Source organism: Mus caroli, unplaced genomic scaffold (genome assembly GCF_978045245.1).
Source record: "Mus caroli unplaced genomic scaffold, Mus_caroli_1 scaffold_3, whole genome shotgun sequence".
NCBI lineage: Eukaryota > Metazoa > Chordata > Mammalia > Rodentia > Muridae > Mus > Mus caroli.
The window spans coordinates 74064277-74083719 of record NW_028227258.1 but is presented as its reverse complement, the minus strand read 5'-3'; the positions used below and the strand labels follow the sequence as shown (position 1 = coordinate 74083719).

At 47.8% G+C, this 19443-nt stretch overlaps 2 protein-coding genes across 5 annotated transcripts; one reads left to right on the top strand and one right to left on the bottom strand.

Moving 5' to 3' along the window:
* Nucleotides 1-87: 87 nt before the first annotated feature.
* On the bottom strand, nucleotides 88-6977 carry Mettl25b (methyltransferase like 25B). Of its 4 annotated transcripts, none has more exons than XM_085835776.1 (8): nucleotides 6854-6977; nucleotides 4128-4252; nucleotides 3767-3979; nucleotides 3187-3321; nucleotides 2923-3066; nucleotides 1348-1832; nucleotides 767-951; nucleotides 88-316 (listed from the first exon to the last, which is right to left on the bottom strand). In XM_085835776.1, the coding sequence occupies exons 1-8, from the start codon at nucleotides 6975-6977 to the stop codon at nucleotides 195-197; spliced, it is 1533 nt and encodes a 510-aa protein (XP_085691902.1). In that variant the 3' UTR covers nucleotides 88-194. The 4 variants fall into 4 exon arrangements, with proteins under 4 accessions (XP_085691902.1, XP_029331020.1, XP_021012962.1 ...); XM_029475160.2 differs by lacking the exon at nucleotides 6854-6977 and adding an exon at nucleotides 6568-6671 and having other exon boundaries at nucleotides 3259-3321; nucleotides 3767-3919; XM_021157303.3 differs by lacking the exon at nucleotides 6854-6977 and adding an exon at nucleotides 6266-6557 and having other exon boundaries at nucleotides 3259-3321; nucleotides 3767-3959.
* Nucleotides 6848-18595, top strand: Isg20l2 (interferon stimulated exonuclease gene 20 like 2). Its single transcript, XM_021157304.2, has 4 exons — nucleotides 6848-7021; nucleotides 7917-8865; nucleotides 16482-16682; nucleotides 17145-18595. Exons 2-4 carry the CDS (start codon nucleotides 8071-8073, stop codon nucleotides 17256-17258), a joined length of 1110 nt encoding a protein of 369 aa, XP_021012963.1. The 5' UTR covers nucleotides 6848-7021; nucleotides 7917-8070; the 3' UTR covers nucleotides 17259-18595.
* The last annotated feature ends 848 nt before the right edge of the window (nucleotides 18596-19443 follow it).

Sequence of the window (19443 nt, the reverse complement as noted above, 5' to 3'; positions counted from 1 at the left end):
CCCTCTGTTCTTTTCCCTATTTACAGAAATAGGAGTTTTAAGAAATAAAAATTACATGGTATTTATAGAAAAAGAAGTCTTAAAAGCTTTATAAATAAAAATTACACAGTATTACTTTACACATGAAGAGAAAGAAAGGGTACAAATCTGAAGTTATGGTATCTAGCCATATTGGCACTGGTGGTTTCAGACTGTCAGTTGTCTTCACTCTCAAGAGTGGAGAAGGCCTGACCCAGGGGCGTCTTGGTGGCCACCAGAACCAGATTTCTGGGAGAGAGTTCAGGGCTGAAGATGGGTAGGAGCTCAGCATAGAAGCCTAGGAGAAAAGAACATGAGGGCTAATTAGAAAGGAATCAGGAGTCCGGCCCAGGCTCTCTCCACCCATCCTATAGTAGTTTCTTATTCCAGACTGGGTGGACTTCAGAAGCACTGGCTTGAGAGGCTTTGCTTTCTGTCCATGTGCTTTGTTAATACCTGGTATGCTTGCTTCAAGTCCACCTTATTGGTACAGAAGAGGCTCAAGTTAAGAACGCCTGCTCTTTCAGCATCCTCAGGTTTGTTCCTAATACCCACATCCGGAGGCTCTTAACTATTTGCAGCACCACTTCCAGGGGACAGGACGTCCAAAAGCATGGGATATATGTACACATTATTTAGAAACCAAACACAGTTTCAGGAGGTGCTGCTAAGACTCTACACTGTTAACAGATGCCTCACCCATCAGACTCCAAGGACTCAAGGGAACCCCAAAACCTCATAACCTCACCTTGCTCCTGAAGATAGAGCATCCGGTCCAGTAGAATCAATGTCTCTACCAGTGGGGCCAGCAGGAGGGCCAAGCTGAAGAAGGCCACCACACGATTCTCTTGGGCCTGGTAGACCTGGAGGGCAGCCAGATCCAAAGGCAGCTGGGGGTCCAGACCCACTCGCTTTAACCCTTGTTTCACATATCTGCGGGACCAGCCCCAAATCAGTTAGTTACCGCCCACTTAAAGCTGATTCCTACTTTGATTTGCTTAGTCATTTTTGCCCAGGCTTGCCCCATACTGAGTACAAGTATCTTCCTAGCTCAGCCTCTCCAGGCAGGCCACAGTCCCTACTCTGACATTTCTGGCTGGTGTGAGGGTTTTGAGATAGAGTATCTCTATGTAGTCCAGACTGACCTCTGCCTCCCAGATTCTAGGATTAAAGACATGAGCTACTAGGTCTGCCTGTTTTCTTTTTTTGAGACAGTATTACTTATGTAGCCCAGTCTGCCCTCAAAATAAAATGCCCATTCCTCTGGTACACACTTTCTTTGCCTAGGGTAGTAAGTGGAGATGGGTGGGGAGCCTCCCCAGACCTCACTCTTCAATCTTGAGTTCATGGACCCTGGGGATTCCTTGCACACCAGGCCTCCGAAGCTCAGGGCAGACTTGTCGGATGACTGTCTCCAGTACTGCACGGAAGCAGTGTGTTTGCAGGCCAGGCTCTGCTTTATGTAATCTCTCCGCATAGTCCTCCAGAGCATGGCAGGCACCCTCCCGGAGCCTGTAGGGTAGTTCATGGCCAGGCAGCCCAGCTATCCACTGACTCAGTGGGTAGCTGCCAGGGTCACTGAGTTTCATGTAGCAGCAGCCCACCGAGGCCAGGGCCACCACTTCAGAACAGCAGCAGAAGTGTCTTAGCAAGGCAACACTAAGATCCCCACAAGCATGAAGGCCCGTGAGCAGCAGACGTGCACTACTCTGGCCTGGTCTCTCCAGAGGAAGCAGAAGCTCCTCACACAGAGTTGTGGGGCTGACCCACTGAACCACGTGGTGGGGCCGGTGGCGCGGTCCTCTTTGCACCATCTATGGAGAGAGGAAAAACAAAGGCAGATGCAAAATTGGATGGCCATCCTCAAGCCGCACTGGGACCTCTGGGTTATATGGGTGAGAGGCTGGGCACAAGAGTTAAGACTCTAAACAGGGGATGAGATCTTTGTTACAGACAGTAGACCTTTTCATTTTTCATGCCATTTTTATTCTTTTGGGTAGCACAGAGTGTGAGACAAGGTCTTTGCAGCCCTCTCTGACCTGGGGCTCAATATGTTGACGGAGCAGGCAAATCTGCAGGGATCCCGTTTATACTTCCCCAGTGGTGGAAATACTGGCACGTGCCGCCATACCTAACTCAGTTTCCCTTTTTCTTTTTTTGGTTTTTCGAGACAGGGTTTCTCTGTATAGCCCTGGCTGTGCTGGAACTCACTTTGTAGACCAGGTTGGCCTCGAACTCAGAAATCCACCTGCCTCTGCCTCCCAAGTGCTGGGATTAAAGGTGTGTGCCACCACCACTGCCCAGCTCCCTTTTTCTTCTGGTGGTGCTAGGAATGGAACCCAGGGCTTCAGGAATGCTTCTCCAAGTGCCCTGCCACTGATCTGTATCCCATTTCTTCCAGTTTCCTTGTAGGTAATGAGTCTACCACATGACTGTGGGTTAGGGATACAGCTCGGTGGTCATGGGCTTTATCTCTAGCACAGCAAATAATATTACCCATCTGGCCATATCATAGTTTACTATGAGAACATGTATGGAAATTACACAAACTAGAAAGTGTCTTTGAGCATCTTGTGTGGATGCTTTGGGGAAGAAACAAAAAACCAGCAGAAATAAATAGGGAGAAATCTGGGTAGAAAATGAGTCTTGGGCTGGAGAGATGGCTCAGTGGTCAACGGCACTGACTGCTCTTCCTAAGGTCCTGAGTTCAAATCCCAGCAACCACATGGTGGCTCACAACCATCCTTAATGAGATCTGGTGCATCTTAAGACAGCTACAGTGTACTTAGAAATAATAAATAAATAAATAAATAAATGAATGAATGAATGAAGATGAGTCTTACTTCGTAGTCCCAGCCAAGCACCCTGCTTCTAACAGTACAGGCTGCAAGGAAGGCAGCTTACCTTTGGGTGCCTCTTCTCCATTTTGTCCAGAGCCTTCAGGAGCTCCTGGTCTAGATGCTGAGCTCTCTTTACCAGTCTCTGATTCCCTTCAAGGCTCTTCACCATCAGCCCCAGCCCCATAGACATGAAGCGGGAGAGGTGGCCCTGGAGTCATGAGGGAGGACAGCATTGTTTAGTGCCCTATTGACTGTCATCCTATCAATGGTGTGGACAACTGGGTCCTGGGCTCCATCAAAGGCTTACTATCCACCCCCTACCCCTGACTTGCCACTTCTCAGCACCTGCTTCCATGGGCATTCGGCCTGCTACTCTTGCCTTGCCTGGAGTCTGGCTCACCTGGCCTGAGCCCACATCCACAACTTGGGTGCAGCCAGTGAGGTCAGTAAGCTTCTTCACCAACTGAAAGAAGACGAAACAAAAGTTTCTTCTTGGCATTGGCTCCTGACTCCTGAAGCAAGAACTCAGAAGGATGGTAGGAGTCTAGATGCTAGGGAAACATTGAGGGTATCACATCGGTAAGACATGTCAAACCAGATCTGAGGATAATGGTAGGTGTCTAGCCTCGTCTGCTTGCCCCTTAAGTCAACGACTCAAAAGCAAAAGCCCTGTAGGCTGTAAAACCAAAAATTGACTGCAGTGAACAGAATAAAAGTCACCCATACACAGCTACCAATCAACCCAGAAAAAGGACAGGAAAGCCTTTCAGCACCAACAGACAGGGGTCTAGCATGTTTGCTAAGGAAGGGGACCTCTGAAGTTGCTGGTTCCTGTATTTGCATCTTCATAACCCATCAGCTTTAGGAGTCCTAGGCTCTCATAGTCTAGCCTCCAGCAGTCTCCTCACCTCTCCCAGCCTCCGGATCTCATGCTGCTTCTTGGGCTTGACATGTTTCCGAAAAGGAGCTGTTAGTCGGGAGCTCTGGCTGGGGTTCTCCAGGAACTCTGATGGGGTGTGAAAGCCAGGTGTCCGGGTAAAGGCGAGGGCACAAGCTGTGGACTTCAGGGCCAGCAGGGTGAGTGGCCACACAGACCTGTACCTGAGATAGTCCAGCCCAGGCTGCTAGTGAATAGCCCACAATCACATTCTGAGTGTTCCAGCTTATGATCTGGCTGCCCAGGAAGACCCATTGAGATTATCTACACAAGACTCAATACATGGCTCAGTGCTCATTCCCCATCTCAGGGCTCCTCTGGCTTGTACATACCTCATCTCCTCCCCGTCCCTGGGCATCCCCAGCAGCAGGGTGGCCAGCTGTGGTGGGTTTAGTCCATCCAGTGCTTCTTGCCATGAGTGGGGGAGTGTGCCCCACAGGCTGTCCGTGAAAAATTCCTGCAGGAGGAGCCAAGCAGTTTGGAGGATTCTACGACTATTACCATTGTCTCAGCCCCATCTCAACTCTCCAGCTCATCACCTGCCTTTTTTGGCACTAGTGCCCAAGACGACAAGATGCCTGTATCTCCTGTCCATCTGTATGAGCTCTCAAGCCTGTCCCTGCCTCTACTACACCCATGTGGTACAGACTGCACTATATGTACACTTCTCATTATTAATGCCCCATTTATTTCTGTTTTTCTCCATTTAGTTTCTTGTTTGGTCTGTTGGTTGTTTTAAAATTTTTATTTATTTTATATACACTGGTGTTTTGACTGCATGTATGTCTGTGTGAGGGTGTCAGATCCCCTGGTACAGACAGTTGTGAGCTGCCATGTGGGTGCTGGGAGTTGAACCTGGGTCCTTTGGAAAAATCTCTTGACCCCTAAGCCATCTCTCCACCCTGACCAATGTCTCTTTTCTTTTTTTTTTTTCTTTTCTTTTTTAAATCATGCATCACTAGCATGACCTCACCACAGCATTAACAGGTAACTATTTAGTAACCTGCTATTTTATGGTCCAGACAGCTGTGTATTTTAATTCATTCATTTGTCCTTTTAAAATGCTGGGGCTGTGGGGGCCAAGTATGGTGTCTATTATTAAAGGATCCCAGCACTCAGGTGGCAAGGGCCAGAATATCTCCATGAGATATTTCAACATAGTGAGAACCCATCTGAAAATAATCAACTAATTAAGGAACAATTAAAAGCCTTGTTAGGGGCTGGTGAGATGGCTCAGTGGGTAAGAGCACCAGACTGCTCTTCCGAAGGTCCAAAGTTCAAATCCCAGCAACCACATGGTGGCTCACAACCATCTGTAATGAGATCTGACTCCCTCTTCTGGAGTGTCTGAAGACAGCTACAGTGTACTTACATATAATAAAAAAAAAAAAAAAATTAAAAGCCTTGTTAGGAAGCCGGGCGTGGTGGCGCACGTCTTTAATCCCAGCACTCGGGAGGCAGATGCAGGCGGATTTCTGAGTTCGAGGCCAGCCTGGTCTACAAAGTGAGTTCCAGGACAGCCAGGGCTTGTCTCGAAAAACCAAAAAACAAACAAAAATGCTTTTAACCACATAGCCATCTTGTTAGTCCTAGACAAACATTTACCCTAGAACAGCGGTTCTCAACCTGTAGGTTGGGACCTCTTTGGGAGTTTACACTTCAGCTATCCCGCATATCAGGTAATTACAATTCATAACAGTAGTAAAATTACAGTTACAGAGTAGCAACAAAAGATACTTTTATAGTTGGAGATCACAACATGAGGAACTGTACTAAATGGATGGATGTAGGATCACGAAGGTTGAGAATCACCCCACCCCCAAGCCTTGCTGGTGCTCTTCTGTGTGTGTGTATGGGAGTTGGGGGGAAATGTGTGTGTGTATGGGAGCTGGGGGGAAATGAGACACGTCTCAACACTTGTTAAGCTGGCTGCAAATCAAGACAATTCTGCCTCAGTCTTCTGAGGGGCGAGATTACAGAAAGGTAACTTTATGTATGTCTGCCCTGTTTTGTTTCCCACCCCTCCTTTTTTTAAAAAGTAACACCGTCCAGTTCAGGCTGCCCTAGAACTTGTTTTGTAGCCCAGGGGAATCTTTTACTCCTGATTCTCCTGCATCTACTTCCTAGGTGACAGGATTACAAGGGTACACCACATTTGGCCAAGCACTTCCTCTTCACCAACCCACTCTTTATTGCCTTTAGTGGAGGATATGCTATGGAACATCTCGTCTCTCGTATGTTTCTATGCAACTGTAGCATGGCCAAATGTTGGTTGTGGGGTTTCAAAAGAAACACACAAAACTTAAGTATTAAGAGTCAGAAGGCTGGGTGGAAATTATTCTAGTCGTTAACGCGTTCCTTATTAGGAAGAGATAAAAGCTGTCTCCATATTTTCTCTGCAGTGGGCTCCTATTCACACTCCACCCCCCCCCCCATAAGAAGCACCCCGCCCTCAGCCCGGTGGCCTCACGATGATGTAGGCGTCCAGGATGGAACGGTAGAGAGCTAGGACGCGGGTGAGGTCCACAGCCAGCTGCCTTCTCTCCTCAAGCGAGAGGCCATGGGCTGAGACGCCCCGCATCCTGTGGCGTGAAGTGTCGGTGCAAGGTGGGAGGAGGTGAGGAGACACAAGGTCGGTACCACGAAACCATGCAACCCAAACCGGGCTCAATTCTGCACGCACGACGCAAAGCAAGGACTCCGAACCCGCCCGACGACACCTCTCCCCGGGATCCCGTCCAATTACAAATCCGAAGAACAAGGCGCACTTACCCAACGTCACGACTTCCACTGGGCCAAGCCATTTGCGCAGCCGCAGGAGAGTCGAGGACGTCACAGAAGCGCGCCCAGCACCGGCTTACGGCGAGGGGCTCAGCTGCAGGTCCCACCCTCCCTCCCGGAAGTGGGACCACGGTTCCGGCGCGCTCTGTTCCGCTTCCCGCGGCCCACCACCTTCGAGTTGTACCTCCACGGGGCCCGAGGGGCCGGGGAGCGCATCCCGCCCCCGCCCCCACCCACGCCGCCGCCGCCGCCACCGCCGTTTCCGCTGCTCACGCACTCGGAGTCGCTGGCCTCGCTGCCTGAGGTGGGGGCGCTGCGGGCGCGTGCGCGCCGGCCGCCTTCCCGTTGTCGCCCGCGTTCTTGCCGTCCGGGCATACGTCGGCGCGCGCCTGCTCCTGCATCCGGCTCCGGACGCTTGCGATCTTAGTGGGGAACCAACTTGGAGGTAGGTGTATAGGATGTTCGGGAATAGTTCGTGGATCGTCAAGAATGTGATGGCCGAGGTGGCCTTCTACTGTGTCCTTACTGTGGGGGACAGGTAAGGTACGTGAGGAGATCGCCCCCACGTGGAGCCGAGGGAGCGCGACACCTGGATTTGGTCTTCATTTCGTAGCACGCTGAGAATTCCTGGGTGATCCAGAGGGTATCTGTGTTGTTTCCTCTCACCACTGGTACTTAAAAGTTTCATCTGTCTGTTTCAGCACGCCCTAGTTTTAGCTTCATAGACATGATAGAGTCGATCTCCGTGGGTCCCACATCTTTTTATCCGCAGCCTCAGCATCCTCACTTTCTGTAATTAGATTTATTATTAGTCTGAGTGTTTTGTTTGTATTTATGTATGTGTATCGTTTAATTGCCCGGGGCCTGCAGAGATCGGAAGGCATCTAATTTTTTTGAAGCTGGAGGTACAGATGCTGTGAACTACTACAACGTGGGTGCTGGGAACTGAACTTCATATCTCTGCGAGAGCAACAAGGTTATAACTACTAAGGAGTTTCTCCAGCTCCAGCATCTTTAGTTTTTAAAATGGCACAGAGATCTGGAGAAGGGAAATAACCCTTTTAAGACCAACCTGAGCCGGGCGTGGTGGCGCACGCCTTTAATCCCAGCACTCGGGAGGCAGAGGCAGGCGGATTTCTGAGTTCGAGGCCAGCCTGGTCTACAAAGTGTGCCAGGACAGCCAGGGCTACACAGAGAAACCCTGTCTCGAAAAACCAAAAAAAAAAAAAAAAAAAAAAAGACCAACCTGAAGGTGAAGTGTGGAGGCTTCAGTAGCCAGGCTTTGGGGCTTATGGAAGTTATCACTTAAGTCTTCAGAACTGGTCTTCTTTTTCTCTCAGGCCTATGGTGCGGGTATCAGGATTACTTTTGTCCCCAAGGCTAATTGCAGACCTCCACATGTCGAACTATGAGATTCCACAGAGAATGAGCCTCTCATCCTTTTGCCATCAGTGAGCCATTCTTCCCAGCTTTCTCCCACCATCCACTGACCTCATGTCTACCATACTCCTGAATTTAGACTTTGGGCAACCTTCGAAAAAGGCATTTGGAGGAAATGCCAAACATCAACGCTTTGTCAAGAAGCGACGGTTCTTGGAACAGAAAGGATTTCTGAATAAAAAGAACCAACCCCCTAGCAAGGTGTCTAAGTTGAACTCAGAACCTCCAAAGAAAGGGGAAACTTCAAGAGTAGATGGCATTTTGAAGATCCTTCCATGCCCAAAGAAGAAGAAAGAGGCAGCTGCCTCCAAGAGGGACTCAGAGCAGTCCAAAGACAAGAAAGCACCATTGTCTTGGCTGACCCCTGCTCCTTCAAAGAAGACTGCGTCTGTTGTGGCTAAAATAGATTTGCTAGGGGAGTTTCAGAGTGCCCTTCCAAAGACTAAGAACACCCAGAAGAAGGGCTCCAAGAAGAAGCCCTTGAAAAAGAAAATTGCTACAGAGAACTCCACCCAAGCTCAGTCAAAGGATAAAGGCTCCAAGAAGAAGCCCTTGAAGAAAAATGCTGTACAGAACTGCACCAAAGCTCCTTCTAAAGATAAGTGCCCTACAGTCCCCCAAAACTTGCCAGGGAAGATGGTGGCAATAGACTGTGAAATGGTGGGCACAGGACCCAAGGGATGCGTTAGTTCCCTGGCTCGATGCAGCATTGTGAATTACAATGGTGATGTGCTGTACGATGAGTACGTCCGTCCCCCCTGCCACATTGTGAACTACCGGACCAAATGGAGTGGCATCCGGAAGCGCCACATGGTTAACGCTACACCCTTTAAGACTGCTCGGAGTCAGGTGAGGAGCGTGGGTCGAGACAGTAGAGAGAGGTCTGGAGAGAACTTTCAGCAAGTGATATTCTGGGGAGGTGTCAAAGGATGGTAAAGGGAAGGAGAATAATGTCACGTGATTAAGAAGGCTTCCTATTGGAGTAAGGATTAGTTTCTTTTTTGCATGGATCCTACCACCTCAGTTGACCCAGTCTGAAAGCTCACAGACATGCTCAACTTTGTCTTCTAGTATAATTCTTTTTTTTTTTTCTTTTTTTTTGGTTTTTCAAGACAGGGTTTCTCTGTATAGCCCTGGCTGTCCTGGAACTCACTTTGTAGACCAGGCTGGCCTTGAACTCAGAAATCCACCTGCCTCTGCTGGGATTAAAGAAAGGCCTGCGCCACCATGCCCGGCACTAGTATAATTCTTTTAAGTAGACAGTTGTGTCACAAGTCCATCCCTGTCAACTTATGACCAAACATACTTTTTAGCCAAACTTTACATCCTTGGTCCTCATAAGCTCATAGTTAACCCATAATACAAATTTATGGACTGGATTTAGTTGGATTTCAAATGTTTCTAACAGTCTAAACAGAGTCTCTGAAGCTTAAGCAGATTCTTACCTGTGAGCCCCAGCACATCAGAAAACAAAACAAAGGCTGAATGTGGTGGAGCACACTTTTTGTTTGTTTGTTTGTTTGTTTGTTTTTGAGACAGGTTTCTTGTTGTTGTTGTTGTTGTTGTTTTGTTTTTTGAGACGGGGTTTCTCTGTGTATCTCTGGCTATCCTGGAACTCACTCTGTAGACCAGGCTGGCCTTGAACTCAGAAATCCGCCTGCCTCTGCCTCCCAAGTGCTGGGATTAAAGGCGTGTGCCACCACTGCCCAGCAGAACACAGTTTTTTTTTTTTTTTTTTTTTTTTTAAATTTATTTATTTATTTATATATTATATGTAAGTACACTGCAGCTGTCTTCAGACACTCCAGAAGAGGGCGCCAGATCTCGTTACGGATGGTTGTGAGCCACCATGTGGTTGCTGGGATTTGAACTCTGGACCTTCGGAAGAGCAGTCGGGTGCTCTTACCCACTGAGCCATCTCACCAGCCGGGAACACAGTTTTAAAGCCAATACTTGGGAGGCAGAGATGGGTGGATCTCTGTGATTCCAGGTCAGTTTCCAGTTACAGGGTGAGATCCTGTCTCAAAACCCAAGTTTGCACACAAAGTGCATGACATGAGCATAATGACTGAATCCGGAATCCGTAGAGCCCAGCTGTCTTAGTCAGGGTTTCTTTTCCTATGATAAAACACCATGGCCAAAAGCAGCCTTAAGAGGGAAGGAAGGGTTTATTTCAGTAATAGTCCAGCATGAGGGAAGTTAGAGTGGGCACTCAAGGCTGGAACTCCATGGCTGAAGCCAGGAAGGAATGCTGCTGCTGGCTTGCTCCTTCCTGGCTTGTTCGGCCTGCTTTCTTGAAATACCTGCCTGGGGGTGGCAGCACTTGCTTCAGTCACCGTAAAGAGTAGACAGCACAGACTTGTCTACAGACAAGTGGAGACATTTTCTCAAATAAGGTTCTCTCTTCTCAGGTAAATGTCTCAAGATGACTAAGTAGTTGACCCCAGTCACCTTAACAAACATATCATTGTTAAATCAACCTTTCCTTTCTTGTTGTCCCCAACATGTCATAGTAATATCAATATTGCAATATAAAACTTACTCCAAACTTTAATAAAAGTCTCATAGTCTTTAAAAATTCAAACACTTAAAAAGTTTAAAGTCTTAAATATCTAAAGTCTTTAGAATTCCAGATTTCTTTAAGGTCTTATAACTATGGGCTCTTGGAAAATCAAAAACAGGTTAAGTATTTTATTTTAAGAGGAAAGAGCCAGGATAGATACAGTCACAGTCAAAGGAAAAGAAAGTCCAACATTACACAGCTTAAGTGTCCTGTTCAGAGACTCACGATCTCGTAGGCTCCGAAGGGCTTGCACAGCACACACAGCTTCTGTCCTAGGCTCAGGCTGGCTGCAGTCCGTGGTGGCCATCCAGTGGTGTGAGGTCTCTGCTGCAACAGGGCACCTTTACCAATAGCCTCTCCTAGGCTTTCTTCAGGGACTGTCCTAGGCTTTCTTCAGGATCCCTTCAAGTATGGGCCTTGTATGGCAACTAAGGCTGCACTGTCACCTTCCCATGAGCCTTTCCATCATGACCTCAGAAGCAGCACCGCATTGGTGCCTCTTTTGTTTGTTTGTTTTTTGTTGTTGTTGTTGGTTTTTTTTTTTTTTTCCAAGACAGGGTTTCTCTGTGTTGCCCTGGCTGTCCTGGAACTCACTCTGTAGACCAGGCTGGCCTCGAACTCAGAAATCCACCTGCCTCTGCTTCCCAAGTGCTGGGATTAAAGGCCACATTGGTGGCTCTTACACATTACCAGTTTTGGCTGCCAGCATGAGATGCAGCCTGGGCCCACACTGGAACAGAGCTTCTGTGTGCTGACCCCTGGGAAGCACTTGCTAGAAGATTTTACCTGCGTGGTGTCTTTTGGTTTGGTTTTGTCTTTTCAAGACAAGATCTCATTATGTAGCTCTGGCTGTCCTTTGACTCACCATTTTTAACAGGCTGGCCATGAACTCGGAGACAGTCTTGCCTCTGCTTCTCAAATGCTGAGAAGGAAGGTATGCGCTGCTATGCCTGCCCTTAATAGGATCTTTAAGGAACTTTCAACCTTCCCTCTGAAGGTTGGCCTTCATCCTCTGCACTGCTCTCAGCATTATCCTTCCTATAAGTTTGCACAACAGCTCGTTAAGCTTGGTGGTTTTCCAGTACCAAATTCCAAAGTCCTTTTTCAATCCTCCTCAAAACACATGGTTAGTGTTACATCAGCAATACCTAGACTCAGTCTCTCTCTCTTTCTCTCTCTCTCTCTCTCTCTGTCTCTCTCTCTCTCCTCTCTCCCCCTCTCTCTCTCTCCCCCCCCCTCTCTCTCTCCCTCTCTCTCTCTGTCTCTCTCTCTCTCTCTCTCTCTCCTCTCTCTCTCCCCCTCTCTCTCTCTCTCCCCCCCCCCTCTCTCCCTCTCCCCCTCCCTTTCTCTCTCTCTCTTTTTTTTTTCCTTTTCAGTTTTATCGAGACAGGGCTTCTTTGTGTAGCCTTGGCTGTCCTGGAACTCACTGTGTAGACCAGGCTGGCCTTGAACTCAGAAATCCGCCTGCCTCTGCCTCCCGAGAGCTGGGATTAAAGGTGCGCACCACCACTGTCTGGCTTCTCTTAGAGGTTCTATTGCTGTGATAAAAACACTTTGACTAAAAGCAACTTGGGGAGGAAAGGGTTTATTTTAGCTTACAATTGTAGTCCAAGAAGAAATCAGAGCAGGATTCAAGGCAGAAACCTGGAGGCAGGAACTGAAGACAAGGCCATGGAATTGCTCGCTGCCTTGTTCCTCCCTCCAGGCTTGCTTAGAGCATCCAGGATCATAGGCCTTGCAGCATAGCTGCCCATGGCATAGCTGGGAAAGACAACGGGGCAAACACCAGAGCCTCCAGTTCTATGCCCAGCACCCTGCTGCACTGGTCATCACATTATCTGGACTGCCAGGCTATAGGCTGTAGGCTGGCCCTTGCAGCTCTCCTGCCTGTAGCACACAGAGCCCCTCTGTTGAGCTAGCTTCACTTTGTGCCTGTAGTTTACTTGACAAGTACACTGTGGTCCTGGCATTTCCAAAGCCCCAGATCCTCCATTGTAACGTAGGTTTCACCTTTACAGCTTTGTGCAGGACCCTCCTTGAAAGGGCACCACTCCTGTCTGTCACACATGACCTCCCTTTAAATGGCCTTCATGCAAGCCCCCGTCACCCCCTTATTTTTTGCATTTTTTAATGCCCTAAAAAATAAGTGCCACGTGTTGCAAAAAAGTTTTGCTTCCAGTTCAAAATGTAGTCTGGTCCCCTAAAACTAAAGTTGTGGGGACATCTGTTTGCTTTGAATACATTTTTTTTTTTTTTTTTTTTTTTTGAGACAGAGTTTCTCTGTGTAGCCCTGGCTGTCCTGGAACTCAGTCTGTAGACCAGGCTGGCCTCGAACTCAGAAATTCACTTGCCTCTGCCTCCCAAGTGCTGGGACTAAAGGCATGTGCCACCATGCCCTGCACTTTGATTAAATATTAATTGAAAACTTTCCTAAGTGCTTATTCGGCTTTCTCCATTTAAATGAAGTGATTTTTTTTCCCCCCTGCGGGCAGAGTCTTGCCCTTTATGCACTTTACCCCTTGTCCCGCGTTGTGGTGGCATCATTTTTCATAGCCTATAACTTTGAGTGTATGGTATATGGTTCTTTCCCCAGCAACTGCCCCCCCCCATAGTTTACTATCCTACTTGCTCTCTCACTGTAGATGTGGATAAGAACAGGGAGCAGTCGCCTTTACATAGCCTTGAACAGTACCCTGTGTAGAAGTATCTTCTGCCAAACAGTCCATTACTTTTTAATTGAGCCTCATTCAAGTTCTCTGGACTCTGATGAGCCAGACCTTCATTGTTGCATTTCTCTTGGCGTTATCCTCTTTCAGGATTCCCCCAGAATAGCCCATTGAGCACTGTATGCAGCATTCTAGTTCTTCTTCTCTAATCCACAGCTCTAAACTCCTACATTCCCTCCCCAAAACCAGTTCCAAAGGTAGAGAACCCGCTGGTGCTGGGCGGCCACCAGAGGGCATCATTGCTCTGCTTTGCAATTGGGGAACTTGCTTTCTCTAGACACACTTCAGGAATTCTTTTTCTCACAGGGCTTCATGTAGCCCAGGCTGACTCAAGCTGGCTTTGAATTTGTAGCTAAGGATTATTTTGGTCCTCTGATTCTCTTGTACCTATCTCCTGAGTGCTATGAGTGCATGTGCCACCACACCTGGTTTACACAGAGTTCAGGATACAACCCAAGGCCGTATGCATGACAGGCAAGCACTCTGCCAGCTGAGCCACATCCCCAGCCCCTCCAGTGATTCTTTTTTTTTTTTTTTTTTTTTTTTTTTTTCTTTTTTTTTTTTGGTTTTTCGAGACAGGGTTTCTCTGTGTAGTCCTGGCTGTCCTGGAACTCACTCTGTAGACCAGGCTGGCCTCGAACTCAGAAATCCGCCTGCCTCTGCCTCCCAAGTGCTGGGATTAAAGGCGTGCGCCACCACGCCCGGCCCCCAGTGATTCTTTTAATGCTAGACAGTCCACTGAAGGAAGTTTATCAGAGATGAAGTAGCTAGGGGGTTTTAAAAAGGCAGGAAGTACCAGGCATGTTGGTGCACACCTTTAATCCCAGCATTGAGGAGGCAAGGCCAGGCGGAGCTTTAAACTTGAATCGAGCCAGGACTACACAGTGGGGTTTCTAAAAAACAAAAGGAAAGAGATGCCAAGGCACTTCCTCTCTCCAGGGCACAGTTGTGTAGACATGTGGGAGAGGTCCCAGCTTCAGTGAGGGCAGCTAAGGGCCAGAGGAGATGAAGCGTGTGCTGGGGGAGACTGGGCAGAGCACAGAGCAGATGCTTGTTGGTTGAACCTACCCGGGTGAAGACACGCTGTGTGGTGTTCATCACCAAGCATTTCACCTTGCTCAAGCTGGGGTTATGAATCTGAGATGAGCCCAGATGCCTTACTAAGTGGGTCCCCTGAAAACTGCAGGACTGCTGCTGCTTTCACAGTACCGTTTTGAGTATGGCCTGCAGAACCTGTAAGATTTTAAATGCTGAGACATTAGTTGGTTTCAAGACAAGTATCCAGAAAACCCCATCTACAGCTTTACCCTCCCCCCCTTTTTTTTTCCCCGAAACAGGGTTTCTCTGTATAGCCCTGGCTGTCCTGGAACTCACTTTGTAGACCAGGCTGGAGTTCTGCCTCTGCGTCCCAAGTGCTGGGATTAAAGGCGTGTGCCACCACGCTTGGCTTTTTTTCTTAATAAGTTTTTTTTTTTTTTTTTAATTTATATGAGTACACCGTAGCTGTCTTCAGACACACCAGAAAAGGGCATCAGATCTCATTACGGATGGTTGTGAGCCACCAAGTGGTTGCCGGGAATTGAACTCAGGACCTTTGGAAGAGCAGTCAGTGCTCTAAACCACTGAGCCATCTCACCAGCCCCAGCTTTACTCTTTCAATGGCTATTGTTTGTTTGCTTTCTTAGCTTTTTTTTTCTCTCATTTTGTGAAGATGGAGTGTGTGGTGACATGAGTGCAGAGGTTAGAGGGTGACTTGTGGTGACTGGTTCTCTCCTCTCGTGTGGGTCTCAGGAGTCATCGAAGATCATCAAACGTGGTGACAAGAATCTTTATCTTCGGGGTCCATCTTACTGGCCTACCACCTTGAAGCAGGCTCTCATCTATCCCAGGCTAGCCTCATGTCTCTCAGTCTAGTCTCAAACCTTCTGTGGAGCCAAAAATGACCTTTAACTTCAGTTCTTCCTACTTGGACCTCCCAAGTATAGGGATGACAGGCCTGTGCCAATGTGCACAGTTATTGTGGTGCTGGGACCCAGGGTTTTCCGCATGCTAGGCAAGCACGCTGAGCCACATCCCCAGATCTAACCCCCCCACCCCCACCACCTTTTTTTTAATTTATTTTATTTTTTTAAGATTTATTTGCCGGGGGCTGGTGAGATGGCTCAGCAGGTAAGAGCACCCGACTGCTCTTCCAAAGGTCCTTAGTTCAAATCCCAGCAACCACATGGTGGCTCACAACCATCCGTAACAAGATCTGACTCCCTCTTCTGGTGTGTCTGAAGACAGCTAAAGTGTACTTACATGTAATAAATAAATAAATCTTAAAAAAAAAAAAGATTTATTTGCCGGAAGAGGGCATGAGATCCCATTACAGATGGCTGTGAGCCACTGTGTGGTTGCTGATGATTGAACTCATCACCTCTGGAATAGCATACAGTGCTTTTAATTGCTGAGCCATCTCTACAGCCCCGCCAACCCTGTTTTTTGAGAGAAGTCTCTTGTAGTAGCTCAGCCCATACTGTAACTTTCAGTCTGCCTGCCTCAGCTGTCTTTGTGCTGGAATTGTAGGATTATATAACCTTGCATAGTGATTAATTTTTTTGTAAGGATTTATCTTTAATTGTGTGTATATGTGGTTTTACATGTGTGTGCAGTGCCTTCGGAGACCCAAGGAGGATGTCAGATCCTCTCAAACTGTGGTCACAGGCAGTTTTGAGTCACCCTACATAAGTGCCAGGAACTGAACTCTAGTCCTCTTGCAGAGTACACACTTTAACTGCTGAGTTAGCCCCATGATCAGCATCTTTATGTCCCATGGAGACTGAAGGAAGCAGCTAGGGATAATGGTCGGTGGTAGAGCATTTACTTGGCATCTAGAAGGCCTCAGGTTCTTCGGGGATGGGAGAATGCTGATAACCATTGTTGAGATGGAAGTTACTAAACATGTAAGGAACCTCTGGTGATGTAGATCCAAACAGGATTGCATAGCAGTTCTCTAGGGAAAGGAGAGCTGGAGTTCTGAAGGAGAAACAGTTGTGGAAGGGGACATTTCAAGAATGGGGTGAGGGTGGAGGTGGTGGGGTGGTATGTTGGTGATGGCCATGTTGGGCCTTCACGATCTAATAAGCTCCACCTTTGAGTATGGCTTCTCATTACCCCCTATGTGCTCATTCTAGATCTTGAAGATACTCTCAGGGAAGGTAGTGGTAGGGCATGCCATTCACAATGACTACAAAGCCCTACAGTACTTTCATCCCAAGTCCCTCACCAGAGACACTTCCCAGATACCACTCCTCAACCGGAAGGCTGACTGCCCAGAAAATGTCACTTTGTCTCTGAAGCATCTCACCAAGAAGCTGCTGAGTCGGGACATCCAGGTAACTTTTCTCCAAGTGCCCCCACCAAAGGTGACCCGGCAGCCCTGTCTGCAAGGAGAGATAGTAAATCCCGGTGCCTATAGACCGCACCAGATGCTACAGTGGGAGAGAAGAGCACTCAGCATTTCACATGCTCAGCAGTCGAGGACGTGGCCACAGAATATGGAGCTCTGGGTACATGTCACACAGGGACAGTTAAGAAAGAAGACCCAGACAGTCTGTTTGACCTGAAATGTCTTGCCTCTGCAGAGCTTAATAATATGATACATACCCATTGTCACTGAAATGAGCAGGCTTTCTGGGAGTTGAAACTGAAATGTGCTAGGGAGGAGGGCCCTAGTAGACTTGTGACTACAATTCATAAACTATAGAAGAGAAAGTATAGACGACTAGCGGGTTGCAGGGAGTCCAGAGTTGTCTGGGAAAAGCAACAGTTCTTGTCTTCATGTTCTTTTCCTTTAGGTTGGAAATAGTGGACATTCCTCGGTGGAAGATGCCCAGGCCACAATGGAGCTGTACAAGTTGGTTGAAGTTGAATGGGAACAGCACCTGGCCCAGAATCCTCCAGAAAATTAGCAATCCCAGGGAGACACATGCAGTAGACCAACCCACAGTTCTTCCAGCTTCTCACCTGCAGAAGCTAGAATCACTGGGGAGAGGGGCTTGACCAGAGGCTTAATACCCATTGAAATTTCATCTCAGCTATTTTGGTCACTGTGTGTTAAGTGTCTCGTGGAAGAGGAGAGCTTTCATGTTAAACCCACCTCTAGGTCAGGCAGGTGGCTCAGACCTATAATCCCAGATACTTGGGAGGCTGAAACCGGTTATAGATGTAAAGACTGCCTGGACTACAGAATTAATTCTAGGCCAGTGACACCCTGTCTTAACATAAAAAGAGGGCCAGGGGTAAAGCCCAGTGCTAGAACACTTACCTAGCATGCATAAGCCACTAGGTACAGTCTCCAGCAGTGGGGTGGGGGGAGGGTAGAAGGAATGGAACACAATGTCATGAACCATAACTGTTTACTTCTTTAGAGTGCTAACCACATGTCACAGGGTGCTTGTGCCAGTCAGCCTTGACTTTGAGGAAGCAAGGCACACCAGGGAAAACAGTGTCCCACACTACCTTCTCTATGGGACACATGTCATAGATATGTCTCCTTTTGATGGGGAGTGAGGTAAAGGAATAGCTGTTGCCAGGTCTGGCCTCAAACACTTGGGCTCAGATGACTTCTTCCTCAGCCTCAAGAGTAGCTGGGACTACAGGTGTGTTTTCACCTCTGTGCCTGGTTCTTTTAATCTTTTTTTTGTTTGTTTGTTTGTTTTTGTTTTTCGAGACAGGGTTTCTCTGTATAGCCCTGGCTGTCCTGGAACTCACTTTGTAGACCAGGCTGGCCTCGAACTCAGAAATCCGCCTGCCTCTGTCTCCCGAGTGCTGGGATCAAAGGCGTGCGCCACCACGCCCGGCATGGTTCTTTTAATTTTATGGGATTTTTTGTTCTAAAGTAAATAACAGTATCTTTTCACTTTCAGACGAGTCCTGATTGGAGCTCAGCATAATGGTCTGTAATCTCAGGAGTCTGGAGGCCAAGGCGGGGAGATCAAAAGTTTAAGATCAATCTGAGTGCATAGAAAAAGCTCTGGGTCAGAGAAGTAGAAACAGAGAAGGAAAGAATTTTGTGGTTGCTTGTTGAATTTTATAGCCACGTTACATAGCACTGACTAACAGTGTTTACTTAATTTAGGTTCCACTTAGTTTAAAAAGAATTTGTATAGTTTTAATCGTCTTTCAGCCTTCCACCTTGCAAATGCGGCCTCTTAATTCATACAATTCTTTTTATGGATTTTTATAATAGAAAACTGGTGGGTTTTGTTTTTTGTTTTTTTACATATAAAGATGTATTTTTATTTTATTTATGTGTATGTGTGTGCTTTCAGGGTCCAGGAGGGGTCAGATCCTGCAGAACTAAAGCTTGAGGCCATTGTGAGTGTCTGGGAAGTGGGTGCTGGCAGTGAGGCTGAGGTCCTCTAGGAGAGCCAGCTCTTCAGCTCACGTAGTGGATTCTTTTTGGCTTTGTATTAAATAAGATCTCGGGGTGTGGAGGGCTGTGTAGTCCTGTGGGGATTTCTAGGCTCTCTGGATGGGACACTGGAGCCCTCATTTGCTGGATGATCTGAAGCTCTGGTAAGCCTTTGTCACACACAGTGCCTTAGCTTTCCTGTCACACTTGAAGTGACACCCTAAGCCGTGCAGGCACATATAGAGGGGAGTGTGGTGGAGTGAGTCCATGTACATAAGGGAGGAAGGGAGCTTGGTGACGCAGCCTGCCAGCTCTTCCTCAGTGGTACACACCGTCGTCTCCTGAAGGTGAGTCACGGGTCTGCAGCACGGTTGTCCCTACTCTGTGGAGCCGTGTCCCTGTCCCTTCATGATTTCATTTTATCATTTACTTCTTGGAGTTTTAATACCAGATCCTGAGTTCTACCCTTGGTTTATATGGGGTGGTAATTGATTATGGGGGTGGGGGTGGGGGGCTGTGGTAAGACTGCTGTCCTCTGTGAGATCTTCACTGTGCCCTGCCCTATACTGAGCCCTTGAGCTGTACTGTGTCATTCTAAGCTGGTTGGGATTTTTTTGCTTATGTGCATGGGAGTTTTGCCTATATGTATAACTGCACTACTTGTGTGCCTGGTGTCCATGGAGGCCATTGGGGTGTGTCAGATCCCCTGGAACTGGGTTTACAGACAGTTGTAAGATCTC

What these genes read in the sequence shown, in the direction of transcription:
- Mettl25b (XM_085835776.1), bottom strand. Translation starts at nt 6,977, where the DNA reads ATGCAGGAGCAGGCGCGCGCCGACGTATGCCCGGACGGCAAGAACGCG. An exon ending in CAGGTGCTGAGAAGTGGCAA is followed by an intron (nt 3,067 to 3,186) that starts GTCAGGGGTAGG and finishes TCATGACTCCAG; the next exon opens with GGCCACCTCTCCCGCTTCAT. An exon ending in GCTCTATCTTCAGGAGCAAG is followed by an intron (nt 317 to 766) that starts GTGAGGTTATGA and finishes CTTTTCTCCTAG; the next exon opens with GCTTCTATGCTGAGCTCCTA.
- Isg20l2 (XM_021157304.2), top strand. Translation starts at nt 8,071, where the DNA reads ATGTCTACCATACTCCTGAATTTAGACTTTGGGCAACCTTCGAAAAAG. An exon ending in TTAAGACTGCTCGGAGTCAG is followed by an intron (nt 8,866 to 16,481) that starts GTGAGGAGCGTG and finishes TGCTCATTCTAG; the next exon opens with ATCTTGAAGATACTCTCAGG. An exon ending in TGCTGAGTCGGGACATCCAG is followed by an intron (nt 16,683 to 17,144) that starts GTAACTTTTCTC and finishes CTTTTCCTTTAG; the next exon opens with GTTGGAAATAGTGGACATTC.